Genomic DNA, 23,207 nt, shown 5'->3' on the forward strand with positions numbered 1-23,207 from the left:
GCTCTACAAGGCTCACTCCTAAACCACAGCCCCAAGCACCACAGCCAAACCACCTTCAAACACAGCCAGGCTTGGGGAATCCACCACCTCCCTGCCCAGCACATTCCAAGCCCTGACCACTCTTGATGGGAAAAAATTCTTCCTCCTGTCCAGTCTGAACCTGCCCTGCTGCAGCTTGAGACTGTTCCCTCTTTTTCTATGTCTAACGACCTGTGAGAAGAGAGCAGCACCAACCTCTCCACAACCTCCTTTCAGGGAGCTGGAGAGAGCCAGGAGGTCTCCCCTCAGCCTCCTGTGCTTCAAACTAAGCAGCCCCAGCTCCTCCAGTCTCTCTTCTTCAGTAAGAAAGATTCCTATGTTCTGTTGCTTTTACTAACAGTCCTTATTTCCATTCAGATCAGGACCACCAGGACTGAGGGAGGTCTCTCATCACAACAGAAGATTTCAGATGAGAGGGGCTAATGATATAACCAAAAGGACTCTTCTGCTGAAAATGACAAACAGGCAGTTCCAAGATGAAGAACTGTCCTACGTAGATTCATAGAATGGTTTGGGTTGGAAGAGACCTTGAAGATCATCCAGTTCCAACCCCCTGCCATGGGCAGAGACACCTCCCACCAGCCCAGGTTGCTCAAGCTCTCATACAGCCTGGCCTTGAACACCTCCAGGAAGGGGGTATCCACAACCTCCCTGGGCAACCTTTTCCAGAGTCTCCCCACCCTCACTGTAAAGAATTTCTTCCTAATCTCCAGCCTAAATCTACTCTCCTCAAGCTTCACTCCTTTCCCTCTTGTTCTGTCACAACAAGCCTTTGTAAAAAGTCCTTTTCTTTGATGATCCTTGAGGTCCCTTCCAACCCTGACAATTCTATGATTCTATGATTATTATTTTCTTGCTTTTGGAACTGAATATGCAAATGATTTTATGGCAGCATATGGAGGAGGGTGGATAAATTTTATCTGGAAATACTAAAACCATATTTACAACAGGCTGCTGTTGCAAGCTGCCATAATATGCTAAAGGATTTGCAATGCTTCATAAAATGGGTTTTTATTTATTAATAAATATTGGGTTTGTTTGTTTCCTCAGCACATTTTTCACACTTGCTGTTGACTTCAGAGGTGCTTTAGCACACACATGACAACCTTCTGGTGTTGCTGAGCCAGTAAAGCACACCAGTGCTCTTTGGAGAGATGGTACTTCTCAGGAAAAGCTCATCTACAACACTTGGAAACTTGTCATTTATGATTATGGTGCTTTGTATACATTTGGAATTGCTTCAGTAATCCATGCAATCTCCTAGCATTTGGTGCTAAATGACATTAATTTGTGAATGGAAGCACAGGAAAATACACAGGGAAAAGCCAAAGTCCTGTATCTCAGCTGACAGCTAAGCACAACTGTCTGTAGCCTACAGGGTTACACTTCTCACCCCGTACTAAGCAAGCAATGAGTAGTCCTGAAAACTGCCAGACCCCTGATGGATTTCTTTTACATTGCTCTCAGGCCAGGAGTGACTGAGAATCAAGCCCTGGGTGCTTCTCTGCTGGATCAGAACAGCCATGCTGGCTGCAGTCCAGCCTACATACTTCCAACAACTGCCTCAGATCAAGAAGTCTGGAGCTTTATTTCAGCCTGCAGCATTGCAGAACTTTTCCTGAAACAACTAGCTCTTAACCTTTGAACATGGATGTACATCAGCTTTGAGCATGGTCCTTCAGATGTTCCTCAACGATCTCACAGGAACAGTAACTGCAGTTTTCCTCTTCCCTTTGCCTATTTACATGTCTGGAACAGAATGTCATTTCCCCCTCTCTCTACCTGAAAGCCAACACAGAACTTTCATTGCTTTTGAAGCACACCGCCTTTCATGTTCAGATGACATCTGAATAGGGAGCAAGTTCCAGGTTCAGTCCAGGAAAGAAACATTTTGCTGGTCCGTTATGATCCACTTGCTTACACTACCAAAACTTCCGTAATTTTCCATCCCATCCCATCCCTCCTCCCAGTCCTAACTGGCAGATGTTTAGAGGAGGATATCTACTTTGTAGATGTTTGTCTCTTCAATCACCTGGTACCTAGGATTGTTTAGCCCTAGGTTTGCTTTCCCTGAAAACATCAGCAAAAGTTATCTCTGCAACCCTGTGAGATGAGTTATTTGAGATCAGTGTGGAGTTCTGAAGCAGCTTACACCATGAGACACAATGGACTAGAAAGAAGACAAATCTATTCATATTATCTTTTTTTTTTTAAGGAAAAAGTTAGCCTTTTCCTCTTTTCATCTTAAGCACACACAGCATGCATTTGAGGTAGAGTATTTTCATAGATTCATAGAATGGTTTGGGTTGGAAGGGACCTTAAAGATCACCTAATTCCAAGCCCCTGCCATGGACAGGGACACCTCCCACCAGCCCAGGTTGCTCAAGGCCTCATTTAACCTGGCCATGAACACCTCAGGGAGGGGACATCCACAGCCTCCATGGGCAACCTGTTCCAGTGTCTCCCCAATCTCACTGTGAAGAATTTCTTCCTAATCTCCAGTCTCAATCTACTCTCCTCAAATTCAATCAATTCCCTCTTGTTCTGTCACAAGAAGCCCTCGTAAAAAGTCCTTTCCTGGCTTTCTTGTAGTGCCCTTCAGGTACTGGAAGACTGCTCTAAGGTCACCCAGGAGCCTTCTCAAGGCTGAACAGCCCCAGCTTTCATTGTCTGTCCCCATAATGCTCCAGCCTCTGATCCCTGTGACCCTTTTCTGGACTCGCTCCAGCAGTTCCAAGTCCTTCTTATCCTTAGTGTTCATCTAATTCCAACCCCCAGCCATGGGCAGGGACAGCTCCCACCACCCAGGTTGCTCAAGGCCTCATCCAACCTGGTCTTGAACACCTCCAGTGAGGGGGCAGCCACAACCTCCCTGGGTAGCCTATTCCATCCATCTTCAGTAAGAAGTACACCCAATAAAAAACTCTGCATTTCAATCAAGTCTGGCAGTAATGGGGAACAACTTTCACAGCGAAGGCAAATGGTGTTCTTGACTTTTAAACACAAAGCACACAGCAGTAATCAAAGCCATGCTGCAATGTAATGACAGAATCTTGATCGCCTCAGAAAGTTAATTTCAGAAAAGCAGAAGATAAAACCCAGTGATATTAGCATATCAATAGTTCCCAATCTGTTAATGGGCTATAGTAAGTAGATAAGCAATGTTAATATATGTGAAAAACATTAAATACTACATTTTGCAGTCTAAACCTGGCAGCCTGCATGCAGTGCATTAAGGACAAACTGCTTGAAAGAGTCCAGCACAGAGCCACAGAAATGATGAAGGCAGTGGAACATCTTCTTCAAGAGGAGAGCCAGAGTGAGCTGAGGCTCTGTGGCTTGGAGAGGAGGAGCCTGAGAGGTGACCTCATTGCTGGTGCTCAAGATGTGCAGGGTGAGTGCCCAGAGGCTGGAGCCAGGCTCTGCTGGGTGATGCCCAATGACAGCACAAGGAGCAGTGGTGGAAGTTGAGGCAGAGAAAGTTCCATGGAAACAGGAAGAAATTGTTTTTCCCTGTGAGGGTGACAGAGGCCTGGAAGAGGCTGCCCAGGGGGGTTGTGGAGTCTCCCTCTCTGGAGGTATTCCAAGCCCTCCCGATTATGTTCTTGTGTGACCTGCTCTAGGTGACCCTGCTCTGGCAGGGCGGTTGGACTGGATGAGCTCTGGAGGTCCCTTCCAGCCCCTAACATTGACTCTGTGAGAGTGGTGAATCTCCTGGACTAAAGCCGTGAGTGTGTGCAGTGTGGCTGCAGGGGGACGAGGGGAGTCAGACGTACAAAGCAGTCGGTGTCCTTGGGTCCGGAGCAGCCCCCGGCGCACTCGCGGTGGCAGCAGTCGCTGACGTAGGGCCCATAGCAGCGTCCGTCGCACTGCTCCGCGCACACTGTCTTCGTCACTGCGAGGGGCAGCAGAAAGCACCACGTCAGAGTCATGACTGAGCAGAGAGACCTTCACCTGCACCCCGAGGCAAACAGCAAACTCAACAGTCTACTGAAAACCCCCCTTGATGCTAAGGGTTCTTTAGAAACAGATATGTTGCTCGAGGAGTGCAGAGGAAGAGTTTTTAAGGTGTTTGCTCTTCCCCTTGGAAATTAGTGTGGAATATTATTTCCAGATCATTAGTGTTTTTATAAACATCTGATGGAAGGATATGAAAAAAACCAAACCTCACAAAATAACAGAGGGGCTCCCCAGTTCCAGTGCAGCCCCCAGAAAGGACAGCAACACTGAGAAGATGACTGCAGTTCAGAGTGAGGCCAGCATTCTGAGAGCCAAATGCTGCTCTTGAGGGCAACCCATCTGACAGACAGGCAGTGAGAGAACAGAACAGAGCCTGCAGATTGCAATGCATTTGGAAACACCACTTACCTTCCAGTGGTATCACATTACTGTAGCTCAGGGCTTAGTTCTGTGCAAAGAATGGTCAACAAGTAGAGCATCCTCCTCCCCTCACTAATCTAGAACTTCTATCTTTATTTTTGGAAAAACAAATTAGTTTTATCCACAGGACTGCACCAACCACTGCCTACAAAATGCCAGGAAGCTGTGCTGTCAGCTGTGTTTTGATAAAAGCAGGGACATTACCCTTCTGTAATTAACCTTTACCATTTATTTTGTTAAAAGCATTTAATTATTTCTCTATGAAAAATGCTTTTCAAGAAGCCAGAGTTCGTAAAATTCTATCCACCTTCCTGCTCTGCTCTACCATTTCATGTATTGGTAACTCCTCTGTAAGTGCTTTCCAGTCCAAGTCCCCTCCACTCTCTGCCAGGGAAACTTCAGGCAAAACCAGAGCTTCTTGATGCACAGAATATTTATTGAGGACATAAAAATGTAAATAAGTAAAGAGGAGTCATCATTTATAATCTACAGAAGAAAGCGATGCACTTTTAGAGCAATTGCATCTTGCTGATCCCAGAGGCAAACTCCCTGTGGTTCCTTATGCACTCTCATTTCAGAAATGAGGGAAATTTCTGTCAATGCCCTTGCTGCCAACTCCGCCAGAGAAGCAGGAGCTGTTTGCTTAAGTACCAGCACTGATAAACATTAGAGCAGAGGTATCACACAGTGCTGTATGGGAAGCAAAACACACACGTCACATTCTGCCACCACCACTCTGTCAGCTCATAGGGACAAAGGCTCATCTCAAAGAAAGGAATGAAGACCTCATTTAGTCAGTGACTCTATATTGTCTTCTGCCAGTTCAGAAACTGGTCCAAAGTGCCTTGATCTGCACTGGGCCAGGCACTATGCCCTCTGAACTCAAAAGGAGACCAGGGTCAGACTTATCCTGACTTGATGAAGGACTCTGTTTACCAGAGGCTCCCCTTGACCATCTGTGGAGCACAAGATATTTATACCAGCCTGTCCCACAATCAAAGACCCTGCCTTTATCTGTGTCACTCCTCAAACAAAGATCTGCCCTCCAGGCCAAGGGGGCACCATCCAAACTCTCTGCCTCCCTGTTGCACACAGAGCACTCATGGCCGTGCTTACCTCTCCTCTTAAAACAACCTCTCCTCTGCCACCCCTTGCTGCCTCTCTGGATGGCACTATGGCTGCCAGCACAGGGCAGCCCCTGAGGACCTACACTGGGCCGCTCTTCACTGGGCTGCATCCCTCCTGAGCAGGCTCAGTATTCCCCTCTGAAGGTTCTGCATGCAGAGGGTACAGTGCCTGGCTTCTCCTCACCAGCACCAGCCCACCCACCACAGCCTAAAATGTCACAGCACACCAGCAGCATTTTGATTTCTTTTCTTTTTTTTTGGTGGGTTGGCTGGTTAGTTGGTTGGTTGGTTTGTTGGTTGGTTGGTTGGTTGGTTGGCAGGCTGGGTGGGTGGGTAGTTGGTTGGTTGGTTGGTTGGTTGGTTGGTTGGTTGGCTGGCTGGCTGGCTGGCTGGCTGGCTGGCTGGTTGGTTGGTTGGTTGGTTGGCTGGCTGGTTGGTTGGCTGGTTGGCTGGCTGGCTGGCTGGCTGGCTGGCTGGCTGGTTGGTTGGTTGGCTGGCTGGCTGGCTGGCTGGTTGGCTGGCTGGTTGGCTGGCTGGCTGGCTGGCTGGCTCGTTGGTTGGTTGGTTGGTTGGTTGGTTGGTTGGTTGGTTGGTTGGTTGGTTGGTTGGTTGGTTGGTTTTTTCACTTGCACCAGCAGCAGCAAGCCAAGGAGCCAAATTTCAAGTGGGCACACCCAACAGTGTTATGACAGGTGAAGAGGATGTGACTCCATGGTCACTCAGTGGAAGAATGCTGTAAAAAACATTCTTCACAGCAATCTAATACTTTGCTTAAACCTACCTCTGTGTAAGCCACCTTAGTAGCTCATTTGTAATTCATTTACCTCAGTGCTGGCTGCAGGTCAGGATGTCTGCCATGACCATATAACCATTACTTCCCAAGGAGGAGGACTCCTGGCAGACTTTGAAACAGGCAAAGGGGCCTAGACTGTGCAGCATGTCCGTTCCATCACCCACAAAAGGAATCCTCCACTGCTGCCTCCCTGAAAGCAAGCCCTGAGGAGGTGAATCCCCTGCCTGGAGGGAAGGAGGGAATTGCATCTCCTGTGCCTGGTGTTTGTGACCACTATCCCCACTGACTGTTTTAGGAAAGGCAAGATCTCTTCCTCACCTCAGGAGGTAGTGCTTTCAGTTAGCCAAGCTGTGTCCTGGCAGGATTACAGAGCTCTCTCAAGCTGAGCTGCAGGTAATAGTGCTTCCCTAGGCTGCATAGCTCACACAGCAGCAGGGAACCAGCTCCAACAGCAGTGATGGATTTCAGCAATTTACTGACACCTTTTCAGCAGTTATCCCTCTCTGAGTCACTCTTTCTCTACAGCCCTGCTGTAATGCTCATCAAATGTAGAAAGATACAGATACTGTCTTTAAAAAAACAAATCCAAACCCTAACTTTTGAAGAGGATACAACAATTATTCCACAGTGTTTCCTTTAAAAAAAAAAAAAAAAAAAAAAAAAAAAAGCCCCAGTAGCCCCAGCAGCAGGGATGGCCTGGAGGGTTATGGCCCTGTTGTCAGCACAATACTGAGAGAGTGACAAGCCCAACTCTGCTTGTGGTTAGGCCCCGGCTTACTGAGGGTCTCTAGCATGCTGTTCAGGACAGGCAGCACTGTGAGTTTTCCTGAAGCTATCCAGCAGTTTGCATAATCTGCAGTCACAGAATCACAGAATCTCAGCAGCACAGAATTAACCAGGTTGGAAAAGACCTTCAAGATCATCCAGTCCAACCTATCACCCAACACCATCCAATCAACTCACCCATGGCCTCATCCAGTCTTATTTTAAACACTTCCAGGAACAGTGACTCCATCACCTCCCTGGGCAGCACATCCCAATAGCCAATCTCTCTGTCTGGGAAGAATTTCTTCCTCATATCCAGCCCAAACCTCTCCCCTGGTGCAGCTGGAGACTGTGTCCTCTCCTTCTGTCACTGTTGCCTGGGAGAAGAGACCAACTCCCACCGGGCTACAATCTCCCTTCAGGTAGTTGTAGATGGCAATAAGGTCTCCCTTGAGCCTCCTCTTCTCCAGGCTAAACACCCCCAGCTCCCTCAGCCTCTCCTCACAGGGCTGTGCTCCAGACCCCTCACCAGCCTTGTGCTCCAGACCCCTCACCACCTTTGTTGCTCCTCTCTGGACACGTTCAAGCAGCTCAACATCTTTCTTGAACTGAGGGGCCCAGAACCAGACACAGTACTCAAGGTGTGCTCCAACCAGTGCTGAGTACAGCAAAGGTTTCTCTCTGCTCTACCCTAATTGTTTGTTTTGCCATAGTAACTGCCAGCATTTTACTCTAGGAAAAGGCCACCTGCATACTGCTCTACCCTAATTGTTTGTTTTGCCATAGTAACTGCCAGCATTTTACTCTAGGAAAAGGCCACCTACATACTGTGCTTATCTTTGGCTTCGTTGCATGCTGTATCCTGCCAGTGAGGATCCAGCTCTGAGGAGGACCTCTCAGGTATTGTCAGTGGCACCACTCACCAAGGCAGGAAAGAGCTTAGTGGGCTCAATGTTTTTAAGGACTCATACTCAAGACAGTTTGCACTGAAGGCTTTTCCCCAAAGCAAACCACAGTGCAGTACTATCTATTGGGTGAAGTCCTGAAATAATAAGATTATTCAGATTTCAGTAAACACAACTCAACAATTGAGCTTCCTGCCATCGTTATCACTTGGTAAGTCAGAAGAAAACCAGCATAGTGTCAATGCTTTCAAAAGACAGAAGCTTTTGCTCCGAAAACATTCATACAAAGGCAATTGACTGATTTTATAGCTGTCACTCAAGACCTGTTTGATTCCCATGATATCAAACACTGTGTTCAGGCTCATGAACATTGGCAGGTGGCTCCTAGAGGAGACACATGGCTCAAGATGGTGGCGAGAAGAGAGTGGGGACAGATGGTAGGGAACTGGGCAACAGCTGGGAACAGGCAGCATCAACTGAGAGCAACACTGCTGCAAGCTGGAAGGTGTCCAGAGAAGAGCCATGAGGATGAGCAGAGGGCTGGAGCTCCTCTCCTATGAGGACAGACTGAGAGAGTTGGGGTTGTTCAGTCTGAAGAAGAGAAGGCTCTGAGGAAACCTTCTTGTGGCCTTCCAGTATCTGAAAGGGGCTCCAGGAAAGCTGGAGAGGGACTTTTTGGGTTGTCAGGTAGTGATAGGACTGGGGGGAATGGAGCAAAAGTAGGGAGCAAAACTAGAAGTGGGGAGATTCACATTGGATGTTAGGAAGAAGTTCTTCCCCATGAAGATGGAGAGATACTGGCACAGGTTGCCCAGGGAGGTGGTGAAAGCCTTGTCCCTGGAGGTTTTTGCAGCCAGGCTGGATGTGGCTGTGAGCAACCTGCTGTAGTGTGAGGTGTCCCTGCCCATGGCAGGGGGGTTGGAACTGGCTGATCCTTGAGGTCCCATCCAACCCTGACAATTCTGTGATTCTATGATTCTAAGCTGAGAGAGAAGAGTGGAGCAGTAATGACACAGCATGGAGACTGTTCAGGGAGGAGCTGGTGGACAGAGGCAATCAGGAGGAGCCTTCATATTGTGTCCTTCTTGCAGCCCAGACACATACAGGAGGTCCAGGAGCAGAGCCTCCTCACACAATGTAAATGTAGGGAGAAGCTGAAGCTTGAAGTTTTAAACTAGACTTTCTGAGGGTCAGCACAACTACCTGCCCTGACTCTATGAGATCCCAAGGCATCTGTGAGTTTGGCTGCATAGAACTGTCACAGACAGGGCCAGGACAGCAAAGGACAGTGACAAACAACAAGGTCTGAATAAAAGTGTTCCATGCATTGGTGTGGGTTGTTGGGGAAGTGCAGAACACAGCATGTCAATCCCTGCACTACAAGCTGTGTTGGACACGGGGTGGGATGGGCACTTCATATATGTGTGCAATTAATTACTCTCTCTTATTGTTTGCCTTAATCTGTAATTATGTCAGGGCACTACAAACCTATGAAGGGAAGGAACTGAAATCAGTGAAGTCTTATGACCATGCAAAGTTATCAGAGAAACAGGAGGAGTTTAATTAAAGATGCTGGCTCCAAGCTGAAACACTGAGTAATTGATGTAAGCTGCTGCTTCAGCTATTTCTGACCCCCCACCAGGCCCCTGCTTACTTTTTGGTGTTCTAAGTGGATACTTGCTGCACTGGCACCTTCTCAGCTGCACAAACACTGTGTAAGTACAATTCCACTCAGGCCAGCCCCTGTACACATGCACATTCCTGAAGCTTCTCACCTTTGCTGAAGGTGGATGATTGGGGGTTGACTTAAAGGCTCTTTGTCTTTTTTTGCATACCTTTAGTTGGGCCTATATTTTTATTTAAATTCTTCTTATTTGTTTCAGTTACCTTGAGAGTAGCCCTGAAGAGGGCTTGGGGGTTTTGGTAGATGAGAAGCTTCCCAGGAGCCAGCAGTGCCCTCCTGCAGCCCAGCAGGCAGCTGTGTGCTGGAATGCAGCAGGAGGAGTGTGGGCAGCAGGGCAGGAGAGGGGATCCTGCCCCTTGGCTCTGCTACGCTCAGAGCCCACCTCCAATCCTGCCTCCAGTTCTGGTGCCCCCACCATGAGAGGGACATAGATCTCTTGGAACAAGTCCAGAGGAGGCCACCGAGATAATCCAGAGACTGCAACACCTCTACTGTGAGGACAGACTGAGGGAGCTGGGGGTGTTCAGCCTGGAGAAGAGAAGGCTCCAGGAGGACCTTAGAGCTGCCTGCCAATAGCTGAAGGGATCCTATAGGAAGGCTGCAGAGGGACTTTTTACAACAGTGTCCACCAACAGGACAAGAGGAAATGGATTGAAACTGAAGGAGAATAGGTTTAGATTGGATCTTAAGGAGAAAGTTTTCACTGCAAGGGTGGCAAGGCTCTGGCATGGATTGTCCAGAGAGGTTGTGGCTGCCCCCTCCCTGGAGATGTTGGATGGAGCCTTGAGTAACCTGGGCTGGTTGAGAGGTGTCCCTGCCCATGGCAGGAGGTTGGGTTAGATGATCTCTGAGGTCTCTTCCAGCCTAAGCATATGAGTGTATGACTCCTGTAGGACAAAGTACATAATCTGTCATTCTAATAAAAACTTGCATGGAATTTCTAAAAGTTTCCTTTCTTTTTTCTTTTTTTTTTTTTTTTTAATATGAAAAGTAAAAAAAAAAAAAAAAAAAAAAAGCAAAACAGCAAATACCAAAACAACTCTTAACAGACAGCAGCAAAAATAATAACAACCTAACCATAGATTTTAAAATTTGATTAGTAACTTGATGAGGGCACAGAGGGCACTGCCAGCAAGTTTGCTGATGACACCAGGCTGACACAGGAGGTTTGTGCTGCCATTCAGCCTGACCTGGACAGGCTGAGAGCTGGACAGGGAGAAATGGAATGAAATTCAACAGGGGTAAGGGGAGAATCTGGCACCTGGGAAAGAAGAACCTCATGGAGCAGGAGAGGTTGGGGACTGAGCTGTTGGAGAGCAGGGAAGGGGAAAAGGGCCTGGGGGTCCTGGTGGAGGGGAGGTTGACCCTAAGCCAGCAATGTGCTCTGGTGGCCAAGAAGGCCAAGGGCATCCTGGGGTGGATTAGAAGAGCTGTGGTGAGTAGGTTGAGAGAAGTTCTCCTCCCCCTCTACTCTGCCCTGCTGTGGTCATATCTGGAATATTGTGTCCAGTTCCAGGCCCCTCAGTTCAAGAAGGACCTCAGGGAACTGCTTGAAAGAATCCAGAGCAGATGCATGAAGATGCTGAAGGCAGTGGAACATCTTCCTGATGAGGAGAGCCTGAGGGAGCTGAGGGCTCTGTAGCTTGCAGAGGAGGAGCCTGAGAGGTGACCTCATTGCTGGTGCTCAAGATGTGCAGGGGGAGTGCCCAGAGGCTGGAGCCAGGCTCTGCTGGTTGATGCCCAATGCCAGCACAAGGGGCAGTGGTGGAAGTTGAGACACAGGAAGTTCCATGGAAACAGGAGGAAGAATTTTTTTTTCCCTGTGAGGGTGACAGAGGCCTGGAAGAGGCTGCCCAGGGGGCTTGTGGAGTCTCCCTCTCTGGAGATATTCCAACCCCAGCTGGATGTGTTCCTGTGTGACCTGCTCTAGGTGACCCTGCTCTGGCAGGGGGGGTTGGACTGGATGAGCTTTCGAGGTCCCTTCCAGCCCTTAACATTCTGTGATTCTGTGAGCTTCCAAAATGGTTTGCTCCTGTGTTTTTTTAAGGGGGTTACATTCTATTGAGTGAGTGCCCAATGCTCTGGAAAACATTCTTTCTAAAGAAGTTCCACATTAGCCTTTTCTGGCATAAGACTACATCTACCTTTTACATTTTCAATACTACTGTTTACTAATGTTTTCATTGCAAAAGAAAAATGGATTATTAAATGTGTAAACCTGTACACTGAAATTACATCTTCTCTACCTCCTAGTAGAACAAGGTATCTTAAATTCCTATTAACTGCCATCTTCAATATGTAAATTTCCCTGTCACAGTCAGACAGACATTAGGACAGAGTCAGATGCAGGTGGTGTTGCACACAGAGTTAGAAGCACAGAGAGACATTGCTGGAAGGCAACATAAGAAGGAGCTGGATGGATGATATTCATCCAACAAAGCAAAAGGATTTGGAGGTTTTTCCATATGTAATTTGAAATGGAAGCCACGGATTAAGATCTTTCATTTTTTTTTATCCTTTCCCAGGAAAATAATTTAAATCTTATCTTGGAAGGGGGGCTCATTAGATTTTTTTGCTTCAGTGACTCCATGAAAAAAAAGAAGAAATGATTAAAATGCAGCCATGCCTCTGGCTTGTTTCTAGGAACAAAACAGTTTGACAAGGGGATGCAGTCCTGCATTTGAAGCTGGTGCATCTCCAACGTGACGAGGTTAAGGTGTTTGCTGTTTGTGACACCAACCAGCCTATCTCCAGACTGTACCTAACCATAGCCCTTAGGAGTCTGAGAGTCAGGCCTGCTTTTTAAAGTCAGAAATGAAGGCAGCAAAAGCACCACTTGCAGTTTCCTGTTTTGAGTCTCTACTCCTTTGCTTTGCTTCCAACAGTTTGGGAAAAAAAAAAAAAAACAAAAAACCCAAAAACCAAAAAAACCCAAAAACCAAACCACATTTTGAGCAAGTGCGAAGAAGAAATACCAACTGCCAGCCTAATAGGCAGCCTCTGCCTTAAATCCTGCTGTTTACCCCGAAGGTACAGGGAGGTCAGGAAGGCAAAGAGGAAATACACAATAGAAAATTAACTTCTGTCCCTGACAATCAGAGGCTGCAGTGTGCTTGAAGGTAGAAGGCTGTGGAGCAGCTATTTCAAATGTGAGCTGTGATCAGTGTATCTCCCTGTAGATGTTACAGTTTGAAGGGGCAACTTTAGCCTAGTCCCTGACTGCAAAGACTGAAAGTAAAATACATTACCATTGGATATAAAAGGAAAATAATGCTAAGGTCTATAGAATTCATTGGCTTGCTAACGAGATATAGAGCAGAGGCACAAACAGTTCTTGGTCTCTTTTCTTCTGCTTGCAACTTCTCTCTCTCTCTCCTGTGGCCTTTGCCAGGGGATCTCTGTTCTGACTACTGTGTGAGGCAACAGGAAGGAGGGAGGGACTGGGGGGGAGGAGGTGAACAGGTTCCCTGTATCCATCCAGGGGGCTCTGAGGAGTGTCTGTGTTGTTTATCAATTGTAAATATCTCTGTATTGTACATCTATTGTCTATTTTGTACATATTCATTGCATTTCATATCTCCAGATTTTAGTTTGCTTGTAAATAGAGCTTCATTTGCTTCCCTCCCAAACTGAGCTGGTCTGGAGATTTATTTTGGGGGCAGTTCCCCAAATTAGTTGGGGGTAATTTCAACCCACCACACACACATCTTTCCACCATTTGTTACTTTACATCCATGGCTCCATCCCCACTGTTGGGATTTGAGAGGGCAGTCAGTGAGCAGAGAGAGCTGTCAGTCCTGCAGCACACCCAGCCTGCAGCAAACCAGCCTGCAGCTCTGCTAAGCTCCTGACTTCACTGCAGGTAAGTTTTGGTTTCCCTGGTATTAGTACATTAATCCACCAAATCACTTTGCTTATGTAAGAGCAGTGCTTTGTGCAGGTTGAGACCATGGGAGCTGATCCAGCCACAGAGATGTCTGCAGTCCCATAGAAGCCCACTGGACTTTCCACCTTTATGCAAGGCTGGAGATAAGGATCACAGAATCACAGAACATTAGAGGTTGGAAGGGACCTCCAGAGATCATCCAGTCCAAGATGATGCCAGAGCAGGAGCACCCAGGGGAGTCTGCACAGGAATGCATCCAGCTGGGTTGGAAAGGCTCCAGAGAAGCAGACTCCACAACCTCTCTGGGCAGCCTGCTTCAGGGCTCTGGCACCCTCACACCAAAGAAGTTTCTCCTCATATTGAGCTGAAACCTTCTCTGTTCCAGTTTGTCTCCATTGGTCCTTGGCTTATTGCTGTGCACCACCCAACAGAGCCTGGCCCCGTCCACTTGACCCCCACCCCTCAGCTATTGATACACATTGACACATTGATCAGATCCCCTCTCAGCCTTCTCTTCGCCACACTAAACAGTCCCAGGGCTCTCAGTCTCTCTTCACAGAGGAGATGCTCAAGTCCCTTAATCATCCTCCTGGCTTTCCCTTGGAATCTCTCCAGCAGATCTCTGTCTCTCTTGACCTGGGGAGCCCCAAACTGGACACAGGATTGCAGCTGTGGTCTCAGCAGGACAGAGCAGAGGGGGAGCAGAACCTCCCTAGCCCTGCTGGCCACACTTTTCTTGCTGCCCCCCAGGCTCCCATTGGCTCTCTTGGCTACCAGGGCACATTGCTGTCCCATGCAGAACTTGCTGCCTACCAGCACTCCAAGGGCCTTCTCCATGGAGCTGCTCTCCAGCAGCAGGGCATTCCCTAACCTGTCCTGGTGCCTGCTGTCTTTCCTCCCCAGATGCAGGACCCTGCACTTGTCCTGACTGAACTCCAGGAGGTTTGCCTGCAGCCAGCTCTCAGCCTGTCCAGCTCTGGTTGGATGCAGCACAGCCTGACAGGTGTCAGCCACCCCCCAGGTTGGGATCATCAGGAACTTGCTGAGGGTGCACTCAGTGCCCTGAGCCAGGTCGTTGATAAAGATACTGAACAAAACTGGGCCCAGTACTGATCCCTGGGGAGCACCACTGTCCACAAACCTCCAGATAGACTCTGTGCCACCCTAAGGACTCAGCCAGGAACACACTGTTCTTGTGCCATCTATCTGCCAGGGTTTGCAGTGCTATTGAGTAAACTAACCACAGAAGGTCTGAACAGGTCTGTAGTCACACAGCAGTGGGTGACCCAGGGTCTTACAGAGGTTATTGCTTTAATAGACAAATAGGTCTCTCATTAAGTCCCTTTCCATTAGCTACTTCAGCACATAACCTTGATGCAAAGAGGCTTTCTGAGCACTGACTTCCTCAAGGCTTTCATAAAGACTGCCAGCAGAGGCAGAAGCTGTATTGGCTTGATTCAGGTGAAGCAGAACCTGCGTAACATCACTCCACTGGGTTTGTCACACAGTTATCTCTACAACCTGTCCTAAAGCATTTTTAATCACACCTACGGATAAAAACCAATATGAAACAGCAATATAGGAACATGTTGACTTCAGTGGAGCTGCAACTGCCATCAGCTTTGCCAGCAACATCAGCTGATGCTCCTGAAGGAAAAGCAGTACCTGGCAGGGTGGCAGAGCCTCTGCAGGTGCACAGCTCCGTCCTCCCTTGCTTTGCTGTGGACACCAGGTCAGGTTGAACTTCCTGCTCATGCTCACTGGCAACATGTTCATGTTAAGCTGTCTGCCATTTCTAATTTCCTCTTATCTCTTGCTCCAAGTAGTCACACACACAAATAAAAAAAAAAAAAAAGAAAAAGAAAAAGAAAAAGAAAAAGAAAAAGAAAAAGAAAAAGAAAAAGAAAAAGAAAAAGAAAAAGAAAAAGAAAAAGAAAAAGAAAAAGAAAAAGAAAAAGAAAAAAAGAAAAAGAAAAAGGAAAAGGAAAAGGAAAAGGAAAAGGAAAAGGAAAAGGAAAAGGAAAAGGAAAAGGAAAAGGAAAAAGGAAAAGGAAAAAGAAAAAGAAAAAGAAAAAGAAAAAGAAAAAGAAAAAGAAAAAGAAAAAGAGAAAAAAAGGCACAGCTGCACTGTTCCAAATATTTCCAACCAAAAAAAAAGGCAGGTGACATCGGCTATCACCAGCGGAGAGGCTTAGCTGGTGTGCTTGCCTGATAGCGCTTCATTTTTCACAATCCCTGCTTCCTATCTACAGCTCAGCCAAGGAGAGAAGCAGAAGCCTGAGCAGGGCTCTCCGGGGAAGATAGCAGCAACCATTTCATTTCCTAGGAAGAGTGACTCCAGCAAACACAACCAATTTCCAGCCTCCTCGATTTCAGAGGAAGGCTCAGTAAAGGATAGCTCTATTCCCACAAGGAGGAGAAAGGAAAAGCTTGGAGGAAAAGACAGCTCTCAGTTCTCTCCTCTTTTGTATTTGCTAATATCGTGACTGCACTTCTAGCTCTCTAATGCCTGTCTGAAGGAGCTGAAAGCACACAAGGAAGAAGCTCTCTCCATATAGTTCTTTTTCTTCATTTTAATGCTCTTTAAATTCAAGAGGACAGACAGACATTGTGAACAACCCTTCGCTTCCCACCTTCTTCACAAAACAACCATTATTCTCTCTTTCCCTACAGCACAAAGACATTCTGGGGTTTTTCTAAGCACATAACTAATATTCCCAGGCTCCCACGGAAATTAACAGGAGTACTCTGGCATTAGGAACTTTGCAGTGTGAGGCCATGGTTAAAGATCTCCAAATCTGCCCGGTGGCTTCTCCTCTTCCTGCAGTGTTCATTGCAGGGGATTTCAAAATAAGCACCAATATTCTCAGGAGCCCTGCTTCGTGTTGCCATCAAGTGAGAAGAAAATTCAAGTAAGCTTAAGCATTGTGAAAAAGCACAAGGGAGAAAAGGAAACCACAAATTCACAGGGGTGGAAAAAGAGCATATCAGCTGTTGGGGGGGGGAAAGGATTTCAAATAGTTTTTATTTTAAACCAGATTTTATAATATCCCTTCACAATTAAAAAACAAACAAACAAACAAAAAAACCCCGCCCAAACCACACAAAGAAAACCCCAGGATCCCTTTTTTCCCAGTCCTTTGTTTCCCAGATTCTTGCATACTTACAGGTCTGGCAGTGATTCTCCGTGGGTCCCCAGCATCGGCCTGTGCAGGACTTATGGCAACGGCCACCTGCAGGACAAAGAGGAATGGAGGCAGATTAGAAATGTGGATTCCTTCCATTTCATCAGTCTCCAGCAGTGCTGAAGAGCAGAGCCCAGCCTGTCTTTGAAGGGGCTTTATGCCTTATCAAGTTTGAAACAGAGCCTGTAAAAAATGCCCAGACAAACAGCCAGAGCTGGTGTCAAGCCTACATGAAATGTGGCTGCTCACCTAAGTGCTTTAGACCCTAAGTGCCTCTCTGCTATGTATGATGCCTGTGACACCTTAAAACCAAATCATATCAACAAGGCTGGTGGAATGAAGAACAACTTCACCACTCAGTGCTATTACTATAGCTCTGCACAGCCTATGTAAGACCCACTCACTACTCCATGGCAGAAGAGATGGCTGTGCGAGAGAGAATAGATAGCTATCAGCTATCTATCTATCTATCTATCTATCTATCTATCTATCTATCTATCTATCTATCTATCTATCATCTACCAACCTACCTACCTACCTAATATTCAGTTTAATCTGATCAGTGAGGTGATAGAGTCCATGCCTTCCCTTCAAAGCCAACCCTCTCCACCTTGCACAGCCGTTCTGTACAATAGCCTGGCAAAGGACACATGCACTGAACAAACACCTAACCACAAGGGCAGCTAAGCTCACAGAGCCTTCCCCTTTCTGGCTGCTGGTTCTCTAGTGCTCTGCAGCTGTGCTTCTGAGGAACTCCTGTTCCTTCTGAACCTGGAAGTCATGCTCTGCATGATTCTTCACATGCTGACAGGTTTAGTCCCTTGAGAAAAGGAACTGTAGGTGCTTCCACTGTAAAGTGCAGATGCAGGAGGAAGACTTATCAATGGCAGCTTTTATAAACTACTTAGTAATAATTAGTGACTGAAACTTGCTTTGCATGACGAGATGGTGGAGTTCACATCTTCCATTTCACAGCCAAGTGGTGACCACTGTGTGAGGAAATGGAAAGCAGATAGAAGAACAGCACATTCTCCCCTGGCTGCACCTTCTGCTGTCTGACAGAACATGCCCAGTGCCACTCCAGTCCTGACTGCAAGCAAACAGAGACCTCGTTCCACAGCTCCCATCCTGATATGGCCAGACCTCAGCCACACTGCTACACCTATGCTTCTTTCTCCTGAATGCTCCCACAGCTCTGGGGAGACCTCACCTGGAGTACTGTGTACAGCTCCGGAGCCCTCCACACAGAAAGGACATGGACCTGATGGAGCAGGTCCAGAGGAGGGACATGAAAATGATCAAGGAGTTGGAGAAGCTCTGCTATGAGGACAGGCTGAGGGAGCTGGGGGTGTTCAGCCTAGAGAAGAGAAGGCTCCAGGGAGACCTAAGAGCAACCTGCCAGGACCTGAAGGGGGCTCCAAGAAGGCTGCAGAGAGACTGTTTGCAAAGGCCTGCAGGGACAGGAGCAGGGACAATGGCTTCAAAGTAGAGCAGAGCAGATTGAGATTGGATGTGAGGAATAAATTCTGCAGCATGAGGGTGGGGGAACACTGGAACAGGTTGCCCAGGGAGGTGGTTGAGGCCCCATCCCTGGAGATATTGAAGGTGAGGCTGGACAGAGTTCTGGGCAACGTGATCTAGTGGAGGATTTCCCTGCTGACTGCACAGGGGTTTGGACTGGATGAGCTTTGGAGGTCCCTTCTGGCCCAGACAATTCTGTGATTCGATGATTCTATGAAAAGAGAGGACTGCTGCCTGGCTAGCAGTGTGCCCTACAGGACAGCACACAGCTGAGCCATCCCCCAGCCCAGGGCAGTCAGGCCAGGCCAGACTTTCTGTCACTCCCTTTTCAAAGCTACCACTCTTGCCCCCGCACTGGCACTGTTCTATTGAAGATGTTACACAGTAATTACCACACTGGGTGCCAGTTCCCTCTTTAAAACCACCAACTCCTTGCTGCAGTCATGTTCATTTAAAGCAATTAGACTTGGGAAGTGTTGTTGCTGACATCACCAGCACATAATCAGCTGTCACACTGCCATCTGCTTATTCAGATCACAAATGTACTATAACTACATAATGCAAACTCGTTCTGGCAGGCAGGGAGGGGGCTCCATCTGGCATGAATAATGCAACTTTAATCACTAATAACAATTATTATGATTATTAAGAGACTACTGGAACCCTGTGCAGAAAGCACACACATCTGCATTGGCTTCTAGGAACAGAAGTGTAGAAAGAAGGTGAGGTAAATGGTGAACCAGAGGAAGAATTTTAACAGAGGAGGCTTCATAAGGTACAGCTGAATAAAAATGATCCCCAGAGAGTGGGTTCTACATACCAGCTATGCTTGACCAGCAGAAGAAGTGAGAAGGGGAAAGGATCCTGGATGTACACTCAGATGCAGTTCCTCACAGTCAAATCTCAGGCTTAAGGGGTCTGGATGTACTAAGAAATCCAGAAGTCTTGCAGGTAGATGCAGTACAAAGCACTGCACAGGGATGTAGAGAGACTGTTTGCAAAGGCCTGAAGTGATAAGACCAGCAGCTCAACCAGGTGGTTGAGGCCCCATGCCTGGAGATATTGAAGGTGAGGCTGGACAGGGCTCTGGGCAACCTATCTAGTAGAGGATGTCCCTGATGACTGCAGAGGGGGTTGGACTGGATGAGCTTTGGAGGTCCCTTCCAACCCAGACCATTCTGTGACCCACATATTCCTGAGGCAGAATAAAGCACCACTTTGGCTGCTTCTTCCTCATTCTGTCCCTGAACTCTAACCCCTTCCAAAACACACTGCCTGCACTGAGCTTTCCACTGCAATATGTGCTGCAGGGTAACATAGAGGAAACTTAGAAATTATGTGGAGACATGCTTGAACTAGAGAGTCCCCCCAGACTTCTGCTAAGACCTACATTTACATCAAAACCTTCCCATTTGAAATTCCTAGGTGCTGAACTGATCCTCGCCATGCAACTATAAATGTATTCAGCCACTTCTGCTCCTCCTGGAAATGAAAGGGATACAGAATCATCAAAAACAATTGTAATTTTTTATTTTTTTGTTTTAACTTGCATGCCTGCTTCCTGGTACATGACTTTGTTTGGCAGTGTCAGATGATAATTTGCATTTAAATGGAGATATTTAACAAGAAAGCAAGAAAAGGCTGCCGGTTCCCTTTCTTTTTTCTCCCTGGGAGCTCAAAGTGTCTGTTTCATTGTTTTGGCTTTTCTCAGCGGCACAGACACAACAAGCAGTTGAGCTCCTAGGCAGCAGACCTCTGAATTGCATTGCTACCTGTCCTTTTGAAGGTCAAACTATACTGAGAAGTAAAAACAAAGCCCAAACCCCCTCCCAATAGTGTGTCACAGGATCACAGATCACAGGATGTTAGGAGTTGGAAGAGACCTCTAAAGATTTTCCAGTCCAACCCCCTGCCAGAGCAGGACCAGAGAATCCAGCACAGGTCACACAGGAACACATCCAGACAGGGCTGGAAAACCTCCAGAGAAGGAGACTCCACAACCTCTCTGGGCAGCACTGTTCCAGTGCTCTGTAACCCTCACAGTGAAGAACTTCCTCCTCACGTTAAGGTGGAACCTCCTGTGCTGGAGTTTCCACCCTTTGCCCCTTGGCCTATCCCAGGGCACAAGCGAGCAGAGCCTGTCCCTGTCCCTTCCTTCCTGACCTCCAGTCCTCAGCTATTGATAGACATTGATCAGATCCCTCTCAGCCTTCTCTTCCCCAGACTAAACACCCCCGGGCCTCTCAGCCTCTCCTCAGGCAGTGCTCCAGTCCCTTCAGCATCCTTGGAGCCCTCCCTTGGAGTCTCTCCAGTAGATCCCTGTCCCTCCAGAACTGGGGAGCCCAGAACTGGATGCAATATTCCAGGTGAGGTCTCAGCAGGGCAGAGGAGAGGGGGAGGAGAACTTCCCTGGATCTGCTGGACACACTCCTCTTGATGCACCCCAGTGTCTGGATCAGTTGCTTTGTTTAAAGAGTAAAATAACTTCCTCTGCCTTCAGTATCAGCTGGTCCAGATTCTGGTCCATACCTCACCTGTTTCTCCCCACTGTAGTAAGGACAGATTGCTACCATTCCAGATCAGCTCTGCAAATCCAGCACACAAACAATCCCATGGAAGGCAGCCTAAGCAGTCAGGAGCAGAGGGAGCATTCATGTGAGGAGCAGGTCTCCTGATTAGATTTGTATGTCAGGTTTAAATGATAATAAATCTACTGACCCTAAGACTGGCACAAACTCCTTGAAAGAATTATGCTGCTTCTCATGGATCTTTCTGTATATATTCTATATGTTCCTTAGGATTTTGGACTGGAGTGAGCCAACAGATTTGAGAAAAAAATATCAATAAAATCCATTATTCCTTTGACTCCTTGTGTCTCTAAAATAGACATACAGCAGCAAGAGCTAAAAGAAACAACTCATCAAGAGACAGGAAATCATGAAGCTGCAGAAGTGTTCTTCCTTTTGCTCTGATGCAGCAGAGAGGAAAGAGGTAGAACTCCTTCCTATGATTTTTCTCCACTGGATGCTTACATCAACACGAGGAGGAACTTTTTCACTGTAAGGGTGATAGAGCACTGGAACAGGCTGCCCAGAGGGGCTCTGGAGTTTCCTTCTCTGGAATCTTTCCAGTCCTGTCTGGATGTGTTCCTGTGTGAGCTGTGATAGATTCTGTGGTCCTGCTCTGGCAGGGGGGTTGGACTGGAGGATCTTTGGAGGTCCCTTCCAACCCCTAACATCCTCTGATCCTGTGATCCTGCAAAACGATGCTGAAGTGTTGGTGGCTAGCAGTGGGACCTAGGAACCTAGGAAAACTCAGCAGCAGTAAAATAGCCCATCTGTAACAACTCATCATGTATGTTCTTGCAATCAAAAAAAGAGAATCAAGAATTAGCTGGAATTTGGCAGGAAATACATAAACAAACAAACAAATAAATTCTGCAGGGTTTTACCTTGCCCATTAACTTAATTTTTGCAGATTACTGAAGACACGTAAAAACAAAACAATAAAAACAAACAAATACAAAAAGGTGTTGGGTTTTTCTTTTTTTCTTTCTTTTCTGAGTGAGGTAAGGAAGGGAACAACCTGGAAAGTCTCCTGCCCCATTCCAGCTGTGATGCGTCAGTAGATTTCTGCCCCTTAATGGGGCATGCCCCTTTGCATGCACAATGACATTTTATTCCTCAGGCTGCAGAAGAGAGAAAGGAGCTAAAAGAAGCCTTATATAATTTTTACAAGGTTTATTGAATCTGAGTTTAGAAAGGGCAGATTCTCACTGGAACATGAGAATGAATTTTGCTTTGGCAGATTCCATGCAGAAAACCCATAACTTGTCTCTCGGGTTCATCTTCCCTTGGCCTATCCTACCACCACATGTATTCATTATGGACTCTGGTGCAGAGGACCATTGCAGCCTCCAGGACAGAGTTTTATTTGTGGGAGATGCTTCTGCTGTACCAGATGGGGAAAAATCCCCAGCAGAAAACAGCTGCTGACTAGCCAGGAAAATACCAAGGTTACTTCATCCTTGTGCTTTCCTCAGAATAAAGAAGGGCTTTCCTTTGGCTTCAGGCCAGCTTTATTATTTCAGGAACAGTAAAATCTCAAAGGATTAAGTTACTGACAAGACAAGAAAAATGAAGTCCTCCTCTTAGGTTTAAGCTCAGTGTAGTTCAGAGAAGAAACCCTGCTTCTTCCCATCAGCTCTGCCAGCTGCCTGAAGCAGACCTCTCTCAGTAGAAGGAAAGCAGAAACAAGAAGGCATAGTCTCACTTTGCACAAAGCTTGCCTTTGTGGATGGTTTCTATCAGGCTAATAAATCATTAATAAACATTAGCATGTCTGCAACACACTGAGATTGAAGCGTGAACAAACACAGCCAAAGTAAAGTGGCTTTGATGAGGATGAGCCGTGGTTATAAGCAGCCTCTTGACTTCTTTGACAGTCTGAAATAATTGATTAACTATCAAAACATCTATAAATCATTTATTACCTTCTGTGAGCCACTTATAAACCCATCCTTCACCTAAAAAATTCACTGCTGCAAAAATGCTAGAGATGGATAGAGATGTTACTAGGATGGAACCAGCCCGAAGGTCCAAGAAGACACAGCTGCACTCTGTGATGAGAGTCCCCTTCTCCTCCTTCCATTGCCTAGATGGGAAGAAAGGTCTAAATACACTGGAGTGTTGTTTTTCTAGGCAGCTGAGATTCCTTAGTTTTATGTCTGAAGAGATAAAAAAATCAAAATAGGACTCACACAAGGCAGCAGAACATTAACAGGAATTCAAGATAGGATTGTTGTGATGGATTGGTCTGCCTTTATCAGGCTGCAATGCTTTCCCTGCCCTCCTCTCACTGTTCCTATAGTCCCACATTCAGTCACTCACACTTCTTTGTGAAGGAAAAAACAGTTTGCATTT

General features: G+C 46.9%; 1 protein-coding gene across 1 annotated transcript in view; it reads right to left on the reverse strand.

Moving 5' to 3' along the window:
* ERBB4 (erb-b2 receptor tyrosine kinase 4) overlaps nucleotides 1-23,207 on the reverse strand; it is a 538,583-nt gene that overhangs the window by 267,426 nt on the left and 247,950 nt on the right. The window contains exons 5-6 of the mRNA XM_054380880.1: nucleotides 16,747-16,812; nucleotides 3,816-3,934 (exon numbers count right to left, since the gene is read on the reverse strand). Of these exons, the coding sequence (XP_054236855.1) occupies nucleotides 3,816-3,934; nucleotides 16,747-16,812 (185 nt within the window). The remainder of the gene's footprint in view (nucleotides 1-3,815; nucleotides 3,935-16,746; nucleotides 16,813-23,207) is intronic.

This window comes from Indicator indicator, chromosome 5 (assembly GCF_027791375.1).
Source record: "Indicator indicator isolate 239-I01 chromosome 5, UM_Iind_1.1, whole genome shotgun sequence".
NCBI lineage: Eukaryota > Metazoa > Chordata > Aves > Piciformes > Indicatoridae > Indicator > Indicator indicator.